This window comes from Colobus angolensis, unplaced genomic scaffold, assembly GCF_000951035.1.
Source record: "Colobus angolensis palliatus isolate OR3802 unplaced genomic scaffold, Cang.pa_1.0 Scaffold13, whole genome shotgun sequence".
NCBI lineage: Eukaryota > Metazoa > Chordata > Mammalia > Primates > Cercopithecidae > Colobus > Colobus angolensis.
In genome coordinates, this window is record NW_012114252.1 from 4,746,024 (window position 1) to 4,771,280 (window position 25,257).

Genomic DNA, 25,257 nt, shown 5'->3' on the forward strand with positions numbered 1-25,257 from the left:
AAAGATTCTAAACTCCATGAAGGCAGCACTATGGACAGCTTCTGTGCCCCTACCAATTTATAGTGACCCTCTTTGGCACTTAACAAATAGTTACTAGATTAAGTTGAGCTTATTTGAATTGAATTTTCAAGGTTTTTTCTACCTAGGAGAATCTTAAAAACATATCCTTTTTGTAAATTTTTTAAATTTTACTTTAAGTTCCAAGACACATGTGCAGAATGTGCAGGTTTGTTATGTAGGTATACATGTGCCTTGGTGGTTTGCTGCACTGATCAACCTGTCATCTAGGTTTTAAGCTCCACATGCATTAGGTTTTTGTCCTAATGCTCTCCCTCCCCTTCCCTCTCACCCCTCGACAGGCTCTGGTGTGTATTCTCCTCCCTGTGTCCATGTGTTCTCATTGAAGATCGTATCATTCTTAAAAAATGAGTTTATCTTCTTGCTTTGTCTAAAACACAATCATTATGTTCTAGGTTAAAGTCAGTGGCATTCAGGAAAACCATTTCTGATTTTAAGTCTCTTTTTCTCAAGATACAAATTGAAAGTGTATGTATAGTCATATTGAGTCACACTTAAGATTTATATTGTAGGGGAACATAAACATTCAGGATTCTCCTTACTAAAAACAGCAGTAAGATAGTTTTTAATCCAATGCCATCCAGACATAGCAGATAATGACTAGTTCCCTGTGACAAGAGACTTCATTCTTCATGAAGTCAATACTTAGACAAAAATGAGAGTTGTTTCCTTCTTCCAAACCTACTCTATATCTCTCTCACATCCCAAGGGGGATATGGTTCCTCACCTGAGGCTAGCTGGTGTGCCTTTGGTGTACCATAATGCCTTGTAGAAGTTAAAGCAAATTCTCTGTTCCCTTCTGGACAACATTTTATTTTTTCTTGACCATCTCAGTGTTTGTAATCAGAGGGGACATCATAAATGCTAAATCTGTCAAATGTTAATTGACTAGAATTCTGAACATTTAGGTCCTGTCAAACAAAAATGGGAAAATATCTGAGTAGTTTATAAATATTGTCATTTGGCTGTTCCAGTTTCCTCTTGCCACAAAACAAATTATCCTCAAATTTAGCAGGTTAAAAATAACAATCCTACTATTATAAATCAGTGTACTGTGTGTATTAGTCCATTCTCATGCTGTTATAAAGAACTGCTTGAGACTGGGTGACTTATAAAGGAAAGAGATTTAATTGATTCACAGTTCTGTATGGCTGGGGAGGCCTCAGGAAACTTACAGTCATGGCAGAAGGGGAAGCAAACATGTCCTTCTTCACATGGCACCAGTACGGAGAAGTATGAGCAAAGGGGAGGAAAAACCCCTTATAAAGCCATCAGATCTCATGAGAACTCACTCACTGTCATGAGAACAGCACAACTGCCCCCATGATTCAATTATCTCCCACTAGGTCTCTCCCACGACACATGGAGTTTATGGGAACTACAATTCAAGATGAGATGTGGGTGGGGACACAGCCAAATCATATCACTGTGCACCAGATATTCAGGCAAGGCTCAACTAGTTGATTATTCTCCTCCATGTGATGTTGACTGGGGTCACCAAGTGGTAATCAGCTGGCAGATGGTCTGGTCTGGAAGGTTCAAGATGGCTTTGCTCATATGTCTGTCAGCTTGGCAAGGGCAGATGGAGATCTAGGCTCAACTGGGACTATCATCTGGAATCCCTACACATGCCCCCTCCAGCACTGTGATCTCAGAGTAGAGTCTTGTAAGAGACAGAAAGTGGTCTCTTAAATTTACTAGCACTGGAAACTGGCAGAGTGTCACTTCAACCACATGCTGTCAGTCATAGGAGTCACTGAGCCAATCCAGATTCAGAGGACAGGACATAAACCCCACCTCTCAGTGAAAAGAGTGTCAAAGATATTGCAGTCATCTTTAATTGGCAAAGAAGCACATCATGAGAAAATAATGCAGCTTTGTATCTTTCACTAATGAACTCATCCATCAAAAGGCAGCTATTATCAAAAGATTAATTTAACATGCAAAAGAGCACCAGCTATGCATCTTAAAGTCATCCATGTGCCTTTTACTCCCTTATTCCTCCTAGCAATTGCTGTCAATACTTCCACCAAAATATCTTACAAATTGGTCCTTTCCTTTCCCCTTACAGTGCCTGGAGGTGGTGACTTATAAAAGCTAAGCTTTGTTAGGAGCTAATTTTGTGCTGGTCATTGTACTAAGTAACTTTACAAGCACGATCTCATTTCATTGTGCCTACCACCACTATGAGGCATATATTTTCATAATCTCCGTTGCATAGTTTAAGAAAATGGGACTTTGTGAACTAAATGACTTGTACATTATCTCCCAGGCATTTAGTGGAGGAGTCTAGATTGAAACCTGGGCACCGGACTCCACAGTCTTCATTCCTAACCAGAAACCCCATGCTTACACAAGTAGAGGGCCTTGGTCCAGAGGAGCGGCTTTACCCGCATCCTGGCTCCTTGCCTTTGGTTGGGCACCTCTCGTGGAGTTGCTACATGCCCCCCACCAACCCTAGACTAACACAGAGTCAGTGTCTCTCTATGTACATCCACACCTCATGCTGATATATCAATTATTTCTAATATATCTAAATTTTATTCTCCAGATAAAAATTACATACTGCTTTAGGGAGGCAGTAGTCTTCTTTAAGGAGAAACAAAATGGACAACACAGGAGATATAAGCAGAAAGGATCCGCTGATCATTAGCTGACATACTGTAACTGTCCTGATTTAATTGGCAAGAGAAAACAGCTCCAAGAGCAGAGTTAAAAATAATGTTCCCAATATTTCAAAATATAAGTGGCACAGAGATAATTAAGATAGCCCAGGACGGCAGCCTCTGGAGTAAGTTATGCTATGTTGTGACTTAACTGGTTTCAGAGAAGCTTACCAACTACTGCCTTGATGTCACCAAGTTATTTTGTGTTTTCTTCACTTTGAGCTGAGAGAGAGGCTGAGGTGTCACGTCCTGAGGCATGGCTTTCCTCAGCCCCAAGGTGGGAAGGAGGTTCTCCTCCAGGGAGCTTGACTGATGGTGACAGGCTTGCCTGGCCGGTGGGAAGCAAAGCAGTCAAGCACAGATGCACGTGGCTGCTCAGTGGGCCATGCAGACCCTCTCTCCACCTGGGGCCTGGGGTCAAAGAAGAGCCACCATTCACTTTGAGGCCTTTTCCAAGTCCCAGGGCGGACAGCTCTGACCTTCCACTGCTTTGTCACCTCATCATGTGTTTGAACTTGACCTCTCCAGGCAGTAGCTATGAACCTGACCTTTTACAGTGGCCCCAAAAAATCTTGGAGGAGTTTTCTGAAAAGCTGCTTCTCCTTGCATGTCATGAATATTTAGAACAAAATAGGGGACTGGGGATGGGGGCAATTATATCATGTGAATACAAATATGTTTGTTTTTTAAATTTTTTTCTGCTTTTAGACATCATGTTATTTGTGTAGATTTATCTGGCCTTCTATCAGGTAGCTTTTTTTCACAAACAACTCTGTCATCAGAAAAATATAAGCCCAAAAACACACTATTAATGCCCTTTGTCAGTCTTCCTCCTATTCTTCACAAAAACCTATGTATCATTATAGTCAGTGCATCCACATTATTTTATCTAGCTGTTTCACATACGATTTTATCTGAGCTTTTCTAAGAATTTGAACAATTTGTGTGTTTTTTAGTAAAAGGAATCCAGTATTTCAGTGTATTTGCATACATTCACACTGTTTAATGATTTATCAAAAGGTATTTTGATTAGTAAGAACTACTGAAATTAATCAACATAATAGTCATTAGTGTTCTTATTATTGTGCGTAATTAAAAAAAACATGAAATCTACCCTTAGCAAATTTTTAAGCTTGCAAAAGGTCTCACTAAGGATGATCCCGAAGTTTTGAGCCAATGTATACTGGCTTTGGAGTCCTCAAAGGAGAATCTAATTTTATTTCAGTTTTTACTTATATTGTGTTTTTAAAAAATTAGTAATGGCATAAACCAGATAAGAAACAACATAAAGCAGCATATTCTGACTAGTGGTCTACATTAAAAGAAAAATAAATAGGGCCTACTTATATAAAAAATGTATTATCTTAGTTTATATAACAAGGCAAATGAATTGAGATAATGAATAGAAATATAGGAACTGGTGTTTGGGCAAATGGGGCCATTTAGTTTTATGTTGAATAGTGCTGGGTCATCAATAGGATTGCCTTTTCCCAAGGCCAGAAAGGCACCTGCTTAGGAAAGGGTTAAGTTGAGCACTTTTATTGTGGCTGGGGGAGATGAGTTTGCAGGCCTCAGAACCTGCAAGCCTAGTACCATGGTCAGGGTTCAGTGTGGAACAGAAACATTGAAATCACCAAAGGGAAACTTCCCCACTTTATGATACAAATCAAACAGCTTCTCACCTTACCTATAGAAGATAAGTTCTACTAAAGAAGAGAGTGTTTTAATTTAAACAAGAAGAGAACCTGCTCAGAGATGATTTCAACCCCATAACTTTGAAGTGTGACTCTATGTTAAGTCCTTATGATCCAACCCAAAAACTTGTCCTTTTTCCCCCAGGCCACAGTAACTTTCAGACTTTGAATATAGCTGATGTCTTCAACAGAAAACTAAATATTTCCAAGAAATACTGCGTTCATTTCAGTTCAGTGTAATTTCATCAACTTTTTTGAGAGCTTATAATGTGGTGGTTACTATAATAGGCCTTGAATATACAAAACCAAATCAGAGAAGCTCCCCTCTCCCCCAAAAGATGTCAAAGTGCAAATGCTGAAAGGAATGCTGAGTAGTGTGATCACATCCAGACAGATCTATACATCTTGAGAGACCCAGAAATGCTTCACACAGGTAGATATGCTTCAATTGGGTCTTGACTTTTGTGCATCCAAATTCACAAATCAGCACTTCTTCCCTCATATTCTCAGTTTTCCCCAGACTCCAGAAGAAGATAGGTGAGACCTCCTTTTCTAAATGCAGCTGATCCCTGACCTAATACTGTTTGTACTTCATGTGTAATCAGTAGATATATTTAACATTCTGCATTTGGACTAATTTTCTTATTTTCAGCCCTGGTTCTAGACATATAAAATAATTTTGAATCTTCAAACAAAATACAATCGTTAAGATTCAGTCATCTATTTCATTTTGCACTATAATGAAAGCAAATTTAAAAATGTGAATGCACGGTTATTTTTCATCCAGTTCTCCTAACAATGTTTAAACACAGGTTGGGAACCTGGAGCTCCCAGTTCGCAAATAAATCATGTTCCTGTATTTTAACAGATGCAATGCTCTTGGTGGCAGAGCGACTGGAGGGGCCATTCAACATTGAGTCAGTCATGGACCCGATAGATGTCAAGATTTCTGAAGCCATTATGAACATGCAAGAAAACAGCATGCAGGTGTCTGCCAAGGTATTTGCATTAGTAATGTATCTGCCAATACATGGACGTTACACAGGTGCGGTAACCTAAAAACGAAGTAACTAGATATGTCGGCTGGGCTTATAAATTCTAATATGCTGTCAGTGAGCTTTTCCTGTTGAGCCACAAATTTGCTACTTCATTAAAAATGTCTAACAAAATGGCATTGAGAAGGAAAGCAATTTTTTAGCTTGCAACTACTCAATCATGAAGAAATTATGGGCTGCCAAAAAGTTTCAGAGAGCCCCAAGTATGTTGACTAATCCCTCACATTTGTGAGCAATTTGGGGGGAATTTTCTTTTTAATGTTTGAAATGTCTGCACACCCTCGCCCTGTTCTGTCTCTAGCAACTTCTAATTATATCTTCGGCTGTGCAGACCAGGCACATGTTCTATCTTTTCAATTGTAAATAATGAAACATCCCATCTGACTTCCTTTTAAGACTCTGGTGTAACTTTCATTAACGAATCTTCAGGGGAAAATGCTCCTTTGTATGAAGTCAAGCACACAGGAAAAGAACAAAAGTAGCACATTTTCATAAATCATAGGAGACAGAGCTCCTGGGTTTGCAGCTGCACAACACAAATGCCAGGTGCACAATTTTTTATTTGTTTCCATCCAGTTGAAGATAAACAGGACCCGCCTTAAGCAAAATTGAGAAATTTGCAGTGGGTCTCCTGCCTCTTCCTTCACCAACCTTTTTCTCCCATAGTGATGCCTGCACAATGCCCTTCTGTTCTCTTGACTAGTCTCACTTTCATGAAACACTAACCAAATCTGTATCAGTCCTTTAAACCTGGTGACTGAGTGATTGCATTTTAATTGAAAGTCATTTACACTAAAATATGTCAGTCAAAGAGTTGCATGATTAGCTTTCTTTAATATTTAAAATCCTTTGTGAAAGAGATTTCAAATATAATCATGCAGGAGGGGACATGCAGGTAGTAGGAAGACCTTGCAGAGCAGAAAAAAGAGCCACGGATTCCTACTAGGTCTCCTCGGCTAAGCATGAGTCAAACTAGATTTGGGCTTTTCAGGGTGAACTGGTAGGATGAAGGAGAGGAAAGAATCTGGCCTGGGTCCCTTTTTCTCCCTGGGAGATTGGATGAGCTAGAGTTTCATAGGCTTTTTGGGGGTTTTTAATGAGCTCAGGGTAGCCTGTATAAAGGAGGATGCTCCAAATTACCATCACCTGTTGGGGAAATAGCATGTTTGGGGTTTCCATGAAAGGCCATTTTCTTTCTTTCCTGTGGAAAAATAGAAATCATCCATTCCTCTCAAATCTATGCCTAGAAACCAATTAATGCTATTTTGAGAGGCATGGTATCCCATTGGTCCTCAAGTAATCAGGTGCTAAGATTGTTAATGTTAAAAACAGCTCTAGAGAATAGGACAGGAGGAACACATGAACAAAATTATCTGCAGTTTGAGACCATCACAACTTCTTAGAAGTAGGTGTGTTTCCATTGGTGCATGTGCATACATTTTCCAAGTCAAGTATTCTTTTTTACCCTTTTTATTCCATTCATTCATTCATTCATTCAGCAAATATTTATTGAGAATCCATGTGGCAGACATGGTTTTGTCCTGGGGATAGGAGTGAACAAGGCACCATTTCTGCCCTAAGCTTACTTTCTAAGAGGAGAGACAGACACTGAACAGATCAGAAATTATATGAATTAATTAACATAACATAGCACCACACAATAATAAGTAATAGGAAGAAACTTCTCCTTCCCCAGGGCCTGGACATATTTGAACAGGAAGTTTCTATCATTGATTATTTTTTTTTTTCAAGGAATCTCAGTTTCTCTAAAAGCAACAGCTTCCTCACTGGTCTCCTGGCTTCCACTCTAGAACCCCCTCCAATTTGTTCTTCATCCAGTAACCTAAGTATTTCTACAACATCAACAAGGTCATGCACCACACCCACCTCCTTCCATGTCCCCAGTCCTCCACTATGCCTTTCTTTTATACTTAGAATGGAAAAAACTTCTTTTGTACTTAGAATGGAATAAAACTCCTGCAAACTCTTGCATTATCTGGCCCCTGCCTACCTTCTAACCTTGTTTAATACCACTGGCCCTTTTGTTTACTTGCTCAGCCACATGGTCTGTCTCTCAGTTCCTTGAGTATGCTTGCAGCTTCTCTCTTCTGTAATGTTTTTCACTCCTCTCACCTTTCAGTAGGTCCGTCTTGCAATTCTCTATCACAGAAATCTGTCACAGCATCTATTATATATGTATTTGTTTGATATTTTTTTCCCTACCAGTCTTCTCCTGACTTCACTCACTGAAACTCCATGAGTGGCTGGAATCCCAGCTGTGTAGCTAGAACATAGCCCAGCACTTGGCACATAGAAAGTGTAGGCAGATGCTTGTTGAATACATAATAAAGAAAAAAAGGAAATGCACCGGTGAGTGAGCTGCAAACAACTGTTAAGACATGGACCCATTTCAAGCAAAGAAACCATGCCTTCTCAATCCAACAGAGCTTAAAGGTAAAAAAGAAAAATAAAAAAAGAAACCACGTCTGTAATAGTTACGCTGCTTGTCCTCAACCAGTTTGTATTGAGTCTGCTGCATGGCTGGTCATTTCACTCCCGCACCCTGCTTTCTTTGTGAGTTACATTTCTTCACTTAAAACTAAAAGAGCTCCTTTTTTTAGGAGAGTTGGCCTGTTCACACAGGGAGATGACTGGGAGGCCAGCTTCAAGTTCAAAAAAATGTTATTTCTGAGAGCATCATCTACGTATATTAAATCCAATGTCTGAAATCACTCCCACAAAGTTTTGTACTATAACAAGTCAGGGTAACTAATGTCACTCACCGCCATACAAATTGATGGAGTTGTGGCACAGTGTGGAGGTTAGACAGTTAGATGTTCCTCCTTTACATTGCTACTGGTTCCCTATGTCCATCCAAACCTAGAAAAATAAATAAATCTTTAATAAAAGGAACACAGGACCAGATATCAGGGGACCTGGATTTTAGGTATGTCTAGTTTACTCACTGATACCACAAAGACAAATTTTAAGTTCCTAATATATACTTAGTGTTGAAATGTCCCTTAGTGCTCCATACTCATCTATAAAATGTCTAGATAAGAAGAAATAATATGGTTTTATGGAATACCTTTGCAAATTAAAATGGTAGTTCTCAAGTTGGGGTTCATGGTGTTCTAGGGACCCCCACAACCATTGTGAGTAGTCTGAGAAATCAGAACTATTCCTTATGATAAAACAAACAGGATTTGCCTTTCCCCAGGGCTATATTAACATTTGTATTGATGGCACAAAAACAATGCTAAGCAGTTTAGTATGAATCAAGTCAGTGGCATAAAAGAAGTTTCATTTAAGAAATCTTTAATGAAGTAATAAAAATCATTGATTTAAAAGAAGAGGCAAGGTGTGGTGGCTCTCACCTGTAACCCAGCATTTTGGGTTGGCCGAGGCAGAAGGATCACTTGAGTCCAAGAGTTCAAAAGCAGGCTAGACAGCACAGAGAGACTTCCATCTCTACAGAAAATAAAAATTAGCCCAGTGTGGTGGTATGAGCCTGTAGTCCCCAGCTTCTTGGGAGGCTGAGGTAGAAGAATCACTTGAGCCAGAGAGGTCAAGGCTACAGTGAGCTATGATTATGCCACTGCACTCCAGCCTGGGTGACAGGATGAGACCCTGGCTCTAGAAAGGGGGAAAAAAAAAAAAAAAGGAAAGAAAAAAAAAATTGGCCCAGTTCAAAGAATGGGCTAACTAAATGATTATCTTCTTTAAATTTATTTTTAATTGTCAAATAAAATTGTATATACATGTGATGTTAAAAGATTGTTTTGAAATATGTATACATTGTGAAATGGTTAAATCAAGCTAATTAACAAATGCATTATACCTCACAGATTTATCATTTTTTGTAGTGAGAACACTTAAAATCTACTCTCTCAGCAGTTTTCAAGGATAAATTACATTGTTATTAACTACAGTTTAGGTCAAGTATTCTATTAAAAATTCTTCAAGAGATCAGATGGACTGTTTATTACTAGAATGTAAATCAGACATTTTTGTGAAAATTTTCCAACTACATTATTACAGTATTGCTGTTAATAAACAATGTACTTCAATATGATACATATCTTTGTAAGAAATGTTAAAATCAAGAGTAGAAATAATATAGGGAGGCCAGGCATGGTGGTTCACACCTGTAATTCTAGCACTTTAGGAGGCCCGGGTGGGCAGATCACCAAAGGTCAGGAGTTTGAGACCAGCCTAGACAATACAGTGAAACCCCGTCTCTACTAAAACTACAAAAATTAGCTGAGCATGGTGGTGCACACCTGTTAATCCCGGCTACTCAGGAGACTGAGGCAGGAGAATCTCTTGAACCTAGGAGGCAAAGGTTGCCGTGAGCCAAGATTGTACCACTGCACTGTAGTCTAGGCAAGAGAGCAAGACTCCATTTCAAAAAAAAAAAAAAGAAAGAAAGAAAGAAAAAAAAAGGGATAATAGAGGGCATGTAGGAGTCCACTCACATGACAGGACACAGGACCAAGGGTCAAAAAACTGGCAGAAACAAAATAGTGTGTCTGGTAGGGCTGGCACAGAGAAAAGAGGATGCAAGGAATTAAGGAAGAGGAGAGGAAGAAGAGAACAAGAAGACTCTTCAGGAAAGAGGGAAAGGAAGCCAGGAGCCTAATGTGGAAGACAGAGTTGAGGAAGAACTAAAGCCAGCTTTAAATATCATGGAGAGGTAAAGGTGGTTGGAATTTAGACAAATTCCATGGGAAACACCAACAGGATTTGCTGTTGGAACAGATGTATTCTGAAAAGAGATTTTATTTCATCAAGGGAATGGAATTTACTTTTAAATTTAGAAATATGTAGTTTCATTTACCATATAAGCCACATTCATGAAATTATAATACACATGAAGTAGAATCTAAAATCTATATTCTAGCTAAGAACTGGGTGGCTGAATTTATCTTTTTTTTTTTTTTCAAAGAATCCCTAGGACACTGTTGATAAACAGTCTCGTCACATTTGAAGTTCTGGATTTCCAGACTGAGGCTGAATATTTACATAACCAGAAATATGGTTAACTTCTGAAAGGCAAGCTCCAGGTGAGGCCAGAAGCTAGCTCCTAATTGGGGCCAGACATCCTGAGGGTTGTAAAATTTAGAAATTAAAATAACTTTTTCCTCTAGAATATGATTGGCAACTTCTCCTTTGGAAATCATTTATTTTATTAAAGCAATTATTATTAGAAGTCATTCCCAGAGCCTCTTTCAGGTACGCAACAATATTTATAACTGCCAACTCGTATTTATTGAGTGCTTACTGCCAGGGACAATACTAATTGCTTTACATGGTTTCTATTGTGTAATATTTATAATAGTGCTTGTGATGAGATAGAGCTCCCTATTTTACAAAGACAGAAAAGTTATTTTTCAAGACAAAATTTAGGTAACTTACCAAGGTTTCACAGTGCAAAGGGTAGAAGAGCATCTGATTCCAAAGCACATCTCGCTAATCGATGCATAACCCTAACCCTAACCCTGACCCTAACCATAACCCTAATGATGTCAGTGCCTACTGAGTCAATCTCACACAAGGGCAAGGTTCAGTAAATATTTACTGAATAGATTATGTATTAGGAGAAAGTTCTACAGCCAAAGGTAGCAAAGCCAGGAGGACCCAAGCTCCCTCTTTCTGACTGATACCTTTTACAGCTACGCCTAGTACTTCCACGTGATAAATTCTAGTTAAATATTTCTCTTATCCAACCCTGTCATTCATTGCTTCCAACCTCTCCTAGAGTTTTAATAGTACACAATATAAAATTCTTTTTTCTCTCTTATGTATCTGAAGGCCAAAGGTGAACACACCAGAGTTTCAGATGGGATATCTCTTTCCCCAAACTCTCACATCATACCTAGGAGAAGGAATAGCTAATCTTTTTCTGCTTAATAATTGAGATCATGAAGAAGTGGGACTTACAGACCAAAAGAAAGATTTATTCTCACCACGTATGTTCATGTTCCAGTCTTGTCTCTGATCTGTTTTTATAGGGACTGTCAGATCCATTTTCTCTCCTTTTTAGCCCACAAGGAAGCTATTAGGGATGAAGCACATTGAGATTATTTCCAAAAAATACATTGGCTATGTCCAGTTGTATAACCAAGTTAGAATCTTTTGGTAATAACATGACACTTATTTCAAACTCCATTTGTATACCTTTTGTACAATATTATATGTACATATACATTTTTAAAGACCAGGGGCAAGAGCATATTAAAACGTTCCCAATTTCCTTTTGGGGACAGAATCTCCTAGTAACAGTGACAACCATGGTTACCATTGGTTGAACACCTGCTGTATCCTTTCAACGAACACTCTGCCAAGTACCAGGCACAAGGAATACAATACAGAATGCTATAGCCTGGTTCTGTGTCCCCACCCAAATGTCATCTCTGAATGGTAATCCCCATAACCCCCACATGCCAAGGGAGGGAACTGGCAGGAGGGGATTGGATCATGAGGGCAGTTTTCCCCATGCTGTTCTCATAATAGTGAGCGAGTTTTCCCAAGATCCAATGGTTACATAAGTGTTTGACAGTTCCTCCTTCACACACTCTGTCTCACCCACCGCCATATAAGACACACCTGCTTCTCCTTCTGTCATGATTTTAAGTTTCCTGAGGCCTCCCCAGCCATGGGGAACTGCGAGTCAATTAAACCTCTTTTCTTTATAAATGACCCAGTCTTGGGCAGTTCTTGATAGCAGTATGAAAATGGACTGATACAGAGGACAAGACAGAGTCCTTCCTCTGGTGAAATCTTGGTCTTTCTAGATGCCTTCTGTATTTATTTCAACTCTTCATGGCACTCCTGTAAAGAACCTTCATTTCTTTGTTATACAGGTAAGAAATGTTAAGTCTAGAGAGATTAAGTAGTAAGCCTGAGGTCAGGTAACAAACAAGTGGCGAGTAAGCCTGAGGTCATGTAACAAACAAGTGGCAGAAGGGGATTGCAGCCCAGGTCTGTCAGATTCAGAGAGAAAGACTTTCCCAGCATGCCATGCTGTTTCCCCAGTAATTACCCTCCCACCAGCACCAGATAGACTTCAGCCTTTGAGGATCCAGCCATCTAAGGGAGGATTGTTGCCCACAGCATACTATAGGGAACCTATTGATAGGAAACGTAGTTGTTGGTGCTTCAAGCCCCAACCAAGCTTACTACATTCACCAATTTCAATCTTCGTCAAAGGCACGGAAGAGCCTTCATTATTCCACCATCTTCCACCAGCACAGTTACCCAACAGTTCAGAACTTTGTAGATTTGTGGAAATTCCCCAAGGGAAGGGAGAAAAAACCTGAATCTCTGCCTTTGAATTTCAGATGTGTTGATAACTTGCTTCCTATCCTATCAGGGAAGATGAAACTGATCTCACTATATATCATTTAACTATATTCGGAATAATTTCAAACCTAATCTAGGAAAAGATTGGTTTGTCAGAGATAATCTAAATTAAGAAGGAAGACTTATTACATTCCAGTTGAAACCATCCATTCAATTAATTCTTACTACCGACGAGGGTAGAACCCATTAAAGATGAGCAGGACAGCCTTCAGGTACTTAATTTTCTCTAGACAATTTTTCCCAATCTACAGTGCAAATGAAGATAAAAAAAAAAAACCTTAAGAGAACAGAACAGAGAATGTAATAACTTCTGTCTCCAGCTACTGGGGCTTAGTTTCCTCATCTGTAAAAGGAGGGGTTAATTTAATGTCCCCTGCCCGCTCTAATAGTTTATAGTTTTATGAACATGATCACCTTGCTGATTATCACAGGTTTCTTTTTCCCGCATCCAGATCTTTCTTTTTTCTCTAGATCTTTTTCCTTTCAAAATGTTCAGGGATAAATAATACCTTGGAAATTTCAGATGGAGAGAATATCTTCTTTCAGATATCAGGATTAGTTTAGAATTTAGTTCAAATAAATATATTTGTATTCCAGTAGCATTTATCTTTTTTTTCCTTTGAGCTCCTGTATTAGCATATCTGTTGTAAGGCACTGAGCATATTATTCCTTTTGTTATGGTTATTTTTATACTTACTTTCTCCTGCCCAGGATTATAAATTATTTGAGGACAAGAGTTACATCTTATTCATTCTAACATTCTGCAAAGAGTCTTCCTAACACGTTGTTTTACACATGGAAGAAACAATACATTGTGCTGAGTTGAATTCAGAACATGAAAATATAATGCCAGAGAGACTTCCAGCGATAAGGAATGAAAATACCTTAAAATGTACTTGAAGTTAGTCCACTATTCTTTAGAATAGCATAGCAGTTACCAGATCAGATTCTGACACAAGACTGACATGGGATCTAGTTGTTCTGTGTTGTGTGATTTGGAGCAAATTTTTTATCTGTCTAAATTAACTCACATTAAAAATGAGAACGACTATAGTACCTATTCATAAGGTTGTTTGAGAGCACAATGATATAATCCATGTAAAATATTTAGCATGGAATAAGTCAAATCAAAACCACTCCTAAAGGCTAAGCATTTTCATTGTTATTATTAAAAACATCTATGGTACCTAAATTCTAAAGAGCATTGACTCATTGGTCTTGTCTCACCTATGATACTCTGTGGGGTTGTTTTTAGCATCTAAGATCAGAAGATCAGACTTGCAATGCACACCCCTGCATTTAAACCCACTGATGTATGGTGTTATTTTTGATGGAGGGAATCATTTAGAAAGGGAGATGGATCTCTAAATAAATGTCTATGAACAAGGCTTTTGTGAGAAAGCAGGGTCAAGGGAAGGGGTGGTGCTGGAGACTGTGTCAGCAATCCAACTCTAGTTTGTGCTGTTGGCCACACCAACGCCTCCATAGCAAAGAGCTTTAGAGGAATTTCCATGTAATAATAATTTCCACCTTATTCTTACATTGAGGGAAAAATTGGTCTGCTCCGTTGACAGGTGGTTTGGTCCCTTCTGCCTGATTTCTGAGAAAAAAGTGAATGGCCATGCTATTTATAAAGCTTTATATTCTATTTCTACGTCTTTAGTTTTGTTTTTTAAAGGAAAAGAGCATGTTCTCAATGATTTCTAGATTCACAGTATCTTCTCTTTTGAAATTCTGTTTGTATTCTGCCTATCAGTTCCCACTTACAGCACTCCACCGAGAAACAGTGATCTTGAAACATCGTTTATTCTTTGATGTCTTCATCACCTAGCACACAGAAAATTGGGGTTTGTTCTATTCCTGCTTGTAATATTGCTGGATAACAGGGTCAGATTTTTCAGATGCTAGATACAGGGCAGAGGGAGGAGGGAAGCACACCTTTTCTTATAAAGTAAAAGGAAGGTTTGAAAAAATGCTTATGATGCATTTATGTGATATGCATCCAGAGCAAACTAGTTTTAACTTTCCTTGCATGTAAAAGGGATAAAACAAAAATGTTCTCCTTTAGATGATAAAGTAAAACTCCTTTATCTCTAATCTTTAGAGATTTATCTAAAGATTTGCTTTCACTGTAACTTCAGGGCCAGAAGATGAGAAGATTACATTTAATGTAGCCTACTCAAGAATAAATGATGGAAACACAATTCAGCTTTAACACTCAGTGTGTATTCTTAGGAACAAGAGAAGGTGCTCTCCTGGTCTCCTGAAAAAAAATCTCCTTCCAACTTCTTCCTACTTAAGAGAAGAGCACCTGCCATGGCACTGTGCTTCTTGTGGGCAGTGAAGTATTTATTGTGTTAGAGAAATTTCAGTGACCTCTGCCCAGTCTCAAAAATATACCTCCTTATCCCAGCTCTTAGCACTTTCCTTCTATGTGGTGATATGCGATCTGGTTTGGTTCTGATCGAGTCATTGCCTCAGCCAGCCTACATTTAAACATGTGAAGGAGCCACATCTGTTAGGGAAACATGCTCATTTGTAGTGTTTCCCCATTTCTTTGGTGTAATTACTCCCTCCTGCGGATTTCAGACTACCCACATGATGTCATTGAACACAGAGTAGCACACCCTGATGTAAAATTTCCACCTTACAGATATGACTGACACGATTAACCTCAAGAGCATACATAATAGTAAATTAATTAAAAAGTAATGAGCTTTTAGTATAATTATTACCTTTGTTATTAATGTAATTTATATAACTAAGTTTATACAACTTAACTTTTGATAATCAATGTGTTTGTTAAGCACATTATTAATAATAAACATTATCAATTAATAATAAACATATTATTAAACACAGTTGCTACTGACTTATGAAATTCCTAAAAATTTAACATGTAGTTTCATGGGCCAGTAAGATCCAGGTCCAGCATACCACTGCTTTTCTAGGAAGATTTCTCAGATGCTCCAGCCTGGGTGAGTTGCCCCTGCGGGTGTTCCATCACACTTGTTACATTCTATAATAATTGCCTGATTTCTTGTCCAAACCCTCTTGGGAGTAGTGACATGTCCAACTGGCATATCCCCAACCCTTATGTTTGTGATACTCAACAAATGTTTGTGGAATCATGGGTGGAAGGAATGGTAGAGCCCGTCTGATGTAAATTACATGTTTACTTATATTCTGAAAAGTGATCTTACAGAACTGCTTTAAACCTTACAAGCAAAGGGCATATGTAATAAAAATCATTTAGTCAGGCCAAGAGGATTAGGGCTTTTTTCCTCTCCACACTCAAAAATTTGCCTTGTAAAGTTCCTTGTAACTCCTCCTTCCTCACCATTTGGGAGGAAATATCAAGGTGTTTTGCTGCCTGAGAAATGCAAATCCTTCAGGGAAAATGTCTTCTCATGCAATGCAAATGAAAAGAATTTCTTTTATTGTAGAAAAGATTTTAAGAAATATGCAATACCTTGGACAGATATTCTGGAACCAAGCTGTGTGAGCATCAGGAGTAAATTTTTTAAACCTTAAAACTGATACAGTAGCTGACTTTTTAAAATTGAGGCCAGTGAAAAGTGGACAGAACTAAAACTGATGGCTTGATTGGTTCAGTAGAACCCAAAATTCTCCTAACAGAGTGCTGAACCCATCCAGGGACACAGAGTTTGCCAGAGAACTTGGCCTGGGGACCATTATAATCAATCTTTAAGGAAAGGAAAGCATGAATCAGGGAGCAAAGAAAAAAGAGAAAAGCAAAATGAGAGGAAAGGGAAGGAAAAAGATGGCTAGAAAAGAGATTATTCTAAGATCTAAGGATGAATAACTGTTTTGTTAGAAGATAACCCATAAAGAAAAGTACCACAGTAATTTTTTTTAAAGAAAACTGACATTTAAAATGCTTTTATAGTGAGTATAATAATTTCATATCTAAAGAAAAAGTCATCATCAAGATGTTTTAAGTGTATATTCAGGAAAACACTTTTGAGGCTATTAGATGAACGCTGTTAGAAACCCCCTAAAAGTGTGTGAAATGAATTTCTAAGGTGCCAGTTATCTTATGTAATGGTATAATGTAGCTCTTTTTGCTACTACTTTTAATGAAATGTTTTTTAAAATATTGCAACTAATTCTGATTTGCTTCCTAATGATATGTGAATGCTCCCAGGCACACACATTTCAGTCAGCACTCCCACTTTGAGAAAGGCCCTAGCTCTGTGCTTAACCTAGACCATCGTTGACAAGGATGGGATACAACTGCTGCAATGTACAGGTGCCGCTGTTTATCATTTTGACAGATTGGTGATACCAGGAAGGGCAGCTCTGTGAAGAGCCCAAGTTGTCTGCCACTTTGCCGTAAGCAATGGCCATTGCCTGAGCTCTGAGCCCAGCTGTCTCCAGCACCCAAGGCTCTGACAGCTCTCCCACGGGCCAGTCAGGAAGCCAATCTAACTATTTTGTGTGCAAGGTCCTCCTAACTGGCTTATCAAGCTCCCTGAGTAGCTATTGTCAAGTAATCAAGAAACAGTATTTTGGGTCTCGTTATCACTTTAAACAAAGTTGTCCATTTGACTTTGCTTTAATTTAGCCCAGTTATCACTTTAAACAAAGTTTTCCATTTGGCTTTGCTTTAATTCAGCCCAGTAAATGTAGAAAAGGAAATATCAAATAATTTATTTTACATGGATATGTGATTCATTCCTTCAGTCTGAGGAAGAAATGTTCAACCTTGATTTTGAAGAGATAATTGATCATTTGAGATATATATAAAACACACAGCATATAAAATACATAGCACAGTGCATATGAAACACATAGCACAGTGAAGTGTCTGTCCTATCATAGACGCTTGATAAGTGTTCATTGTCTTTCCTATCTTTTCTTTTTCATTACAGAAATCTACATGCTAATTGCCTTCAATAAATGTTTGCAAAAGGGGAAGATTATGACTAAAAATTTTATTTCTTCATAATCTTTCATTCACAATTTTTTCAAACACATATCATGTGCTGGGAACTCCTAAGATACCGGGATACTGTAATGAACAAAATGAATGAAACCCTATTCATCATAGAGCTTAAATTATATGTGTGTAATTCTGTGTAATCCTTAGATTTGATTTATTATCCATTATTATTCTATTTAATTACAGATTACTTAGTTAAAATAAGGCACCTTATACCTCATGTTTTCAGTGTATTCTTCTATGCATTGTATCATTCTATCTTCCCAACAACTTTGAGAATTGGGGAGAACATTGTTACCCCAAGGTCACACAAGTATTAGGAGCAAGATTAATATTAACATTCCAAACTTTTAGACTTGTGTTTGTGACCTTTTACAATGTTCTGAATGTGTGTGTTTCTCCAAATTTCATATACTGAAATCCTAACCCCTAAGGTGATGGTATTTGGAGGTGGAGGCTTTGAGAGGTGATTAGGACATCTGGGTGAAGCCCTCATGAGTTGGATTAGTGCCCCTTCAGAAGAGGCCTGCAGGAGCCTGTTAGTCCTTTTTGCCCTTCTGCCATGTGCAGACACAGCAAGAAGGTGCCATCTACAAAGCAGAGGGCCCTCACCAGACACCAAATCTGTTGGCACCTTGATCTTGGACTTCACGGCCTCTATAATTGTAAGAAATAAATTTCTGTTGTTTATAAATTACCTAGTGTAAAGCATTTTGTATAGCCACCAGAATGCACTGGTAACACCTACTGGTTACTCCACAGCCAGTTCTTGTGAAAATAATGGCTGCACTTGGACAAATACATGGTATCCAGACTAATAAAGACATGATAGCTTCTAGTTCCCTGAATACAAATGGAATAGATTTGAATTTCCCAAGTAGTAATCTAATAGTTCATTCATCGACACTGTAATATAAATTAGAATCTCATAGGTAAATAAAACATTACTTACCCTTAAAACATCAAATCTAATTAAATCTAGGTAACATTAACTGTTACCTGGATTTAATACAAAAGATTAGAGTTCTGTTTGCAAATTTCAATATTTGCCTATATGAGAATAGCAGCACCATTCCTCCATTATAGAAACCTGTTGAGTAGAAAGTGAGAAGACAGAATTTTTAAAAAACACAGAAGCCGAGACAGGATTTACCTGCAGCCACTGCTTCTCAAGTTGCCAGTAATGACTTTTTTTAATGCATAATCCAGCTGCAAAAGACAATGAAGAAGGTAAAGAAGACAAAGAGATAAAAGTATAAAGCTACATGTGCCTCCGAAAGAGTGGCACCTTAGTTTATTTTAAGAGAAATATGTTAAGATGCCCTAATATTTTTAAAGGAAAAATACTTTTATTTAGAAACCTAAGACACAGCACTTAAACCTTTTATCATCACACCTCCGTCTCCTCCCCATCCCTCCAGAATTATAAAGTCTCTCCTTTCAGCCCTTCCTATCCTAACATCAGCTTCTTTAATCTCAGAATGCCAACAGACTTCTGAGACATGATCTTAGTAATCCTCTTAACAGAGAGGATTCATGAGCCAGATATCTTCCTAAAATCCACAGGTTTTGCAAGTCAGCGAGGTGGAAGGAGAATTCCTTTGTACATCTGTACAAAGGAGGCTTCCAAATACTTTCCCGAATTATCTAATTATCGCTTTCAACATCCCTTGGAGAGAAGCAGGCAGGGGTCAGGAGGTGATAATACCGATTCTGTTTCTTAAAGGGGTAGAGCAAATGATTTGTACCACAATAAGTTGGCTTATCCTGAAGCGATAACCTCTAAAAACTTCTGTTCTGTTGTAAAAAGAAGCCCTTTAGTGTCTTAAAATAACATTCTTCTCTGAAATTAAAAGCAGAGGAGGGTGGAACAGCTTCACAAATACCTCTAAGTAAATGCAGTTCTATCTGAATCATGTCGCTCCTTGGCAGGTTACAACCACCTTCACAATATATCTCAGGGCGAGTTCTTTGGAACAACAGTCTTATGAGAACCCCAGGAGGAAACCATGGTCAAATAGTTTTGGGAAACACTACCAATGTCATTCTCTCTTTCATTGAGTCTGACCACGTGTTAGCATGATGGAACCCTTGTGAGGGTACCTAATTTAACTTTGATAGTTGCAATCTGTGACTTATGTAACCGCTGTTTGCTCCTGAAAATAATATTTTGTGGGCAACATTTAAGAGACATCCACTAGCAGGATGTGCTTGGCATGCACCTGTGGTCCCAGCTACTCGGGAGGCTGAGGCAGGAGGATGGACTGGGCCCAGGAGGTTGAGGCTGCAGTGTGTGGTGTTTGTGCCATTGCTCTCCAGTCTGGGCAACAGAGTGAGACCCAGTCTCCAAAAAAAAAAAAAAAAGGAAAAGATTTTTAAAAGGTTAAAAAAAAAAAGAAAAAGAAAAAGAAACATCAGCACAGACATTTTTTCTTCAAATTTTATGTAGAAAGCAAAACTTCTGGGAAATACAGATTATGGCATGATAAAATTAACCAATTATCAGGCATGTACTTTTCCAGACACGTGGTTCTGTTTTTCTGCCTTACATATTGTACTTTATCATCATAGTGTGTCTGTGTGGTAAATAATATTGCTATTCCCATTTGACAGAGGAGGAAACTGAGGCTCAGAGAGCCTCATGGCAAATAAATGTAAATGTTGGCGTGGCAAAAGGCTGTCCTCAGCCCCATCCATCTGCCACCTGTATGTACTTGTCCTTGGTAATTGCAATCAGTTTCACGGCTTTAAGTACCATCTTTAAGCTGATGATCCCCATCTCTAGCCATAACCAATTGATCTTCTGACTCTCATTGAACCTATGGCCCTTTCCATCACATTATTATTTCTCAGTTGTTTTTTCCCTTATTCAAAATGTAAAATGTTGGAATGCCCAAGCCACTGAGGAAAAGGCTTGCTTCTCTTTTATACTAACCTAGCCATGGCCCTCATGAGCCACAAAACTGTGCCTAACTATACTGCTGCTAAACTCAGAAAATTGAGATGGTCTAAATTTTCTGCCTAAAAGTTTCCTTTGTCACCCACCCCTGACCCTCATATTTTAATACTTTTTCAGGCTAACAGATGGCTTGCTGTCTTAGTCTGCTCAGGGTGCTATAACAAAATGCCATGAACTGGGTGGCTTATAAAAAACAGAAATTTATTTGTCACATGTCTGGAGGCTGGGAAGTCTAAGATCAAGACTTCAGCAGATTTGATGTCTGGTGAGGACCTGCATGGTGTTTTATAGATGATGGCACCTTCCCACTGTGTCCTCACATGAGACAAGGGGGCGCTTTATGGATCCTTTGTTGTTGTTTTTAACAAGGGCACTAATCCTATTCTTGAGGGTAGAGCCTAAGCACCTCCCAAAGGACCTACCTCCTAATTCCATCACATCTGTGATTAGATTTCAACTTCCGAATTCTTGGAGGACACAGATATTCAGACTATAGCACATGTATTAAACATCAAATTGTTAATTTTTACTTTGTAAGTCATCTCAGTTATATGATAGGTATCTGTTGTTTAAGGTATACTCTCAGTATGAGACGAATACAAAGGGTTTTTATCATTTCTAAGCAAAAACAACTGCAAAGTACTCCTTTGTAAACAGTTCTCATTAGGTTTTGTAAAATTCTGAGAAATAGCTCTTGATCCCTAGGCTGGGAACTTCCGGAACCAGGGCTCCTTGTTCCCAGAGCTCCCAAGATGGCGGCACGCCTCTCGTTCGCGGACTTGGGGTCTTCGCCTCACGGATTCCAAGGAATGGAATCTTGGGCCATGCAGTGAGTGTTATAGCTCTATTAGTAGCCGGGGATCACAGAAGAGAAGGGTGGAACCCAGCTACTAGTGTTTAGCTCAGTTAGGACGAAGCCGGGCACTTTGCCCTGCAGGAACAATGGCAAGCCTTTAGCAGGTCGGGAACAGCAGTGGGCACCTGGCTGGATCAGGAGCACAGCGGACACGCTGCAGGATGCGGAGGGATGGAAGTCAGCGGCCGGTCTGCAACAGCGGCAAACAGCAGTGGTGGACGGCGAGCAAAAGCTCAGCTGGAGCCCTAACAAACAGGTACCAGAGGAGTGTGCGGTTGCAAGATTTAATAGAGTGAAAACAGAGCTGCCGTACAACGGGAGGGCACCCAAAGAGGGTAGCCTGTTGCCAGCTGGAATGTCTGAATTTATATTCAGGTGATAGATGATTGGCTATTTCTTTACCTCCAATTATATTTCTTTACCTTCTGTTTTTGCCTAATTAGCATTTTAAGCTCTCTTTACTACCTGATTGGTTGGGTGTGAGCTAAGTTGCAAGCCCGGTGTTTAAAGGTGGATGCGGTCACTTTCCTAGCTAGGCTTAGGGATTCTTAGTCGGCAGAGGAAGTCCAGCTAGTCCTGCCTCTCACTTCCACGCTAAAGGGTTTCTTTTATGGCACTTCTGTTTTTCTAAGGGTATGATAGGATCTCTTGTTTAGGGGCTTCCAAGATGTGAGGTTGTTGTGACAGACCTGATTATGTGGCCAGGTGTTGTTTCGAAAGTAATTACAAGTCAGTGTTTTCCGCAGGTTTGGTCACAGACCCCGTGATTTCTGCGTGGAAGCTATCTTCACTATCCAAACCTGACCCAAATAACGGAAACTACTAGGCTATATTAACTAACCTATGTTCTGTAATAATTAACGCCCTCCAAAAAAAACAGTTGAGCAAACGTAAAGTTTTTCCATTATGATGAAATATCTCCCTAGAACACTAATATTCTTTCAGGGCATTCCTGTTTCTTTGATTTAACTTAACCCAGTGAGCCAGATTTTTCCCAAAGGGTGAATTAAAAAGGTCTGTTAACTCTTTCAGTACCTGGCTTCATGAACTCTCAGCAAGGCCATTAGTATTGTTTCGCCTTAGGCTTTACATTTTTTAAGAGTCAGCTGTCACTTCCAAAGCAATCCAGAATAGCACACTCAACAGATCCCTGGAGCTCTGCAAATGTTAATGCCCTCCATCAGCACCGACCTTGCCAGGGGGAAGTGATTTAGGCACTAGGGAGAAAAGGGCCCACTATCTTTATCACACCGGTTTACACCATCAGCTTCAGAAATTGTGTGAGAGAAGAAGAATCAATAATGTGTTAAGACCAATCTTGAGGAATGCCAAGACAAAGTACCGGCGCTCTGCAAAATGCTGAGTTGAAGGAGAACTTTTGAATGCAACAAAAGAAAAATTAGCTGTAGTGGTAAAACAAAATGAATTGTGTCTCAAGACGGAATTTGTCATTGTGAATGGCACTCAAGAGCTCTCTGCGTACTTCAGTGGAATCACATAATATGCATGATGAAAAATGCTTATTTTAGAGTTAAACAACGCAGAATGAAATAACAAAACTGGAGCGAATGCATTGCAAATATACTACATGCAAGTTAAAATCAGCTCATGTAAATAACCCCAAAAAGTTTACTGAAGGAAAAGCATCCAGAAGAATCATCTGCTATGGAGAAATGGAAGAAATAGAATAAAGTTAAACTTCATCAAAGTTTCCTGAAAATGTTACTGCATTTCCTGTAATTCTAGTAAAGGTATTATCTCTTGATAACCAGCACAGAATGTAAACCTTCTAAAAACAGCAAAGGAAGATGAATTCCACACCACCCTGAGTGAAATCACTGTGGAAAAGAAGCGGCTGCTCAGTCCCTAAGATCATTACAATAAAATGTTTGATTTCCCATTGCAATCTTAATTGTGACATGAACAGCTGTCAACAACAAAATTAGAGGAAGCTGTCATTATATGGATTTCATCCACATTTGCTTGTCCTATTTCTATACCACTGCTCAAGAGAGTGTTTTTAAAGAATTCTTCCAGTGGAGATTTTCGTAACTCAAAGGGGAGTCACTGAAATTCTTTGGCTTTATATTCTATACAATGAAATATATTTGTCATGATAACAGGAATCCCAAACGGATGTTTATAGAATGCCACATTCAAGTATGTAAAAGTGAGACACAATTCACTTAATTCTGAAGTCATTCTGTGGAGTAACTATTGCAATCCCTATGTTTAGTACAGTTGATTCTCTTTATTGTAGTTGTGTTCTATAAAGTCACTGCAAACATTGACTTAGCAAATACTGAACCGTTGCGGCAATGAGAAATACAGAGTTAGGTTCCTGCAAGCCACTGGCCGCAACAGTTTCATCAATCAATCAATACGTCAACTTGTGTTATGTGTGTTTCTGTGAAAAGACACCTTATTTAATATATAGATGATTCATTAACATTGAACTCATAGCACTATCACTCAGGCTTGAAGGAAGTTTATCGAACATACATATTTCTGCCATGAGACACATTACACATCTTATGGTTAGGAACGCTTGACAGTAGCTCAGCCCGATGCTTGGGGACCATTTTAAACCTTGAAATCAACAAGAAAAAGCACAAAAATGTGAAAAACATTGTACTAACTAGACCACAAAGAGAACACTTGTTTCCAGTCTGAGAGCTGAAATAAGGAGAGTGTCTTCTCCAACCTCAGCTAGGAACATGATGCAAATTTTTTGGCACTGTGTCTCTATGTTCATGAGAGTACTGTGAGTGTTAATTTTGGGGTTACAAATAAATTTTAGTGCAGAAGCAAATTTGCAAATATGGATCTACCAATAAAAATTTACTGTGTATGCTGAAACTATGAGTCAGGGAATACAGTTGATCACTATCTGTCTGGGTAATTCTTTCTGTTATATTAGTGGTTATACTTGTTTACATTTCAAAATTAGAGTGTATTGGAGGTAAAAGTTTCATGAGAAATGTAGACACCATTGCATTGCACATTTCTGCCTCGTGAATTTAGGAGAAAACTCACTGTATAACTTTCTTTACTTTTCAATGGTTCTTCCAGGTCTTTCAGGGATGTGGTCAGCCCAAACCTGCTCCAGCTCTCAGATCTGCTCGCTCAGCTCCTGAAAATTTTAATACACGTTTCAGGCCCTACAATCCTGAGGAAAGACCAACAACCGCTGCAGGCACAAGCTTGGACCGGCTGGTGAGTATTCTCAAACTGATAACAATAGTGGATGCTTTGTTTTACCAAGGTCATTCTTTGAAACTCCTAGGAGATTCTGAAAAAGTTTCTTATAAGAGTCATCTCATTCTTATATCTGCTTCTGTTCTTAATTTGAATATTGAAAAGTAATGGGATCTTTCTTTTGGGTCATGTATTGGATTATTTAAGAAATCTATTAATCCATTAAGAAACTATTAACACGTGTGCAGTGACCAAATTTTCAACTTCTTATTTCTCGTGAAATATTAATTTGAAAACTAAGTTGCCAGTTCTTCCAGAGATATAATTGCAATAGCAGATTTCTTACTCATCTGCTTCAGTTCTTTTCTGAAAATGGTTATTTATTCAATTATGATATAATGCAATTTTATTGTGACTTCT

At 38.7% G+C, this 25,257-nt stretch overlaps 1 protein-coding gene across 1 annotated transcript in view; it reads left to right on the forward strand.

Annotated features, from left to right (window-relative positions):
• GPC6 (glypican 6) overlaps positions 1-25,257 on the forward strand; it is a 1,213,294-nt gene that overhangs the window by 1,080,619 nt on the left and 107,418 nt on the right. The window contains exons 5-6 of the mRNA XM_011933786.1: positions 5,307-5,437; positions 24,712-24,855. Of these exons, the coding sequence (XP_011789176.1) occupies positions 5,307-5,437; positions 24,712-24,855 (275 nt within the window). The remainder of the gene's footprint in view (positions 1-5,306; positions 5,438-24,711; positions 24,856-25,257) is intronic.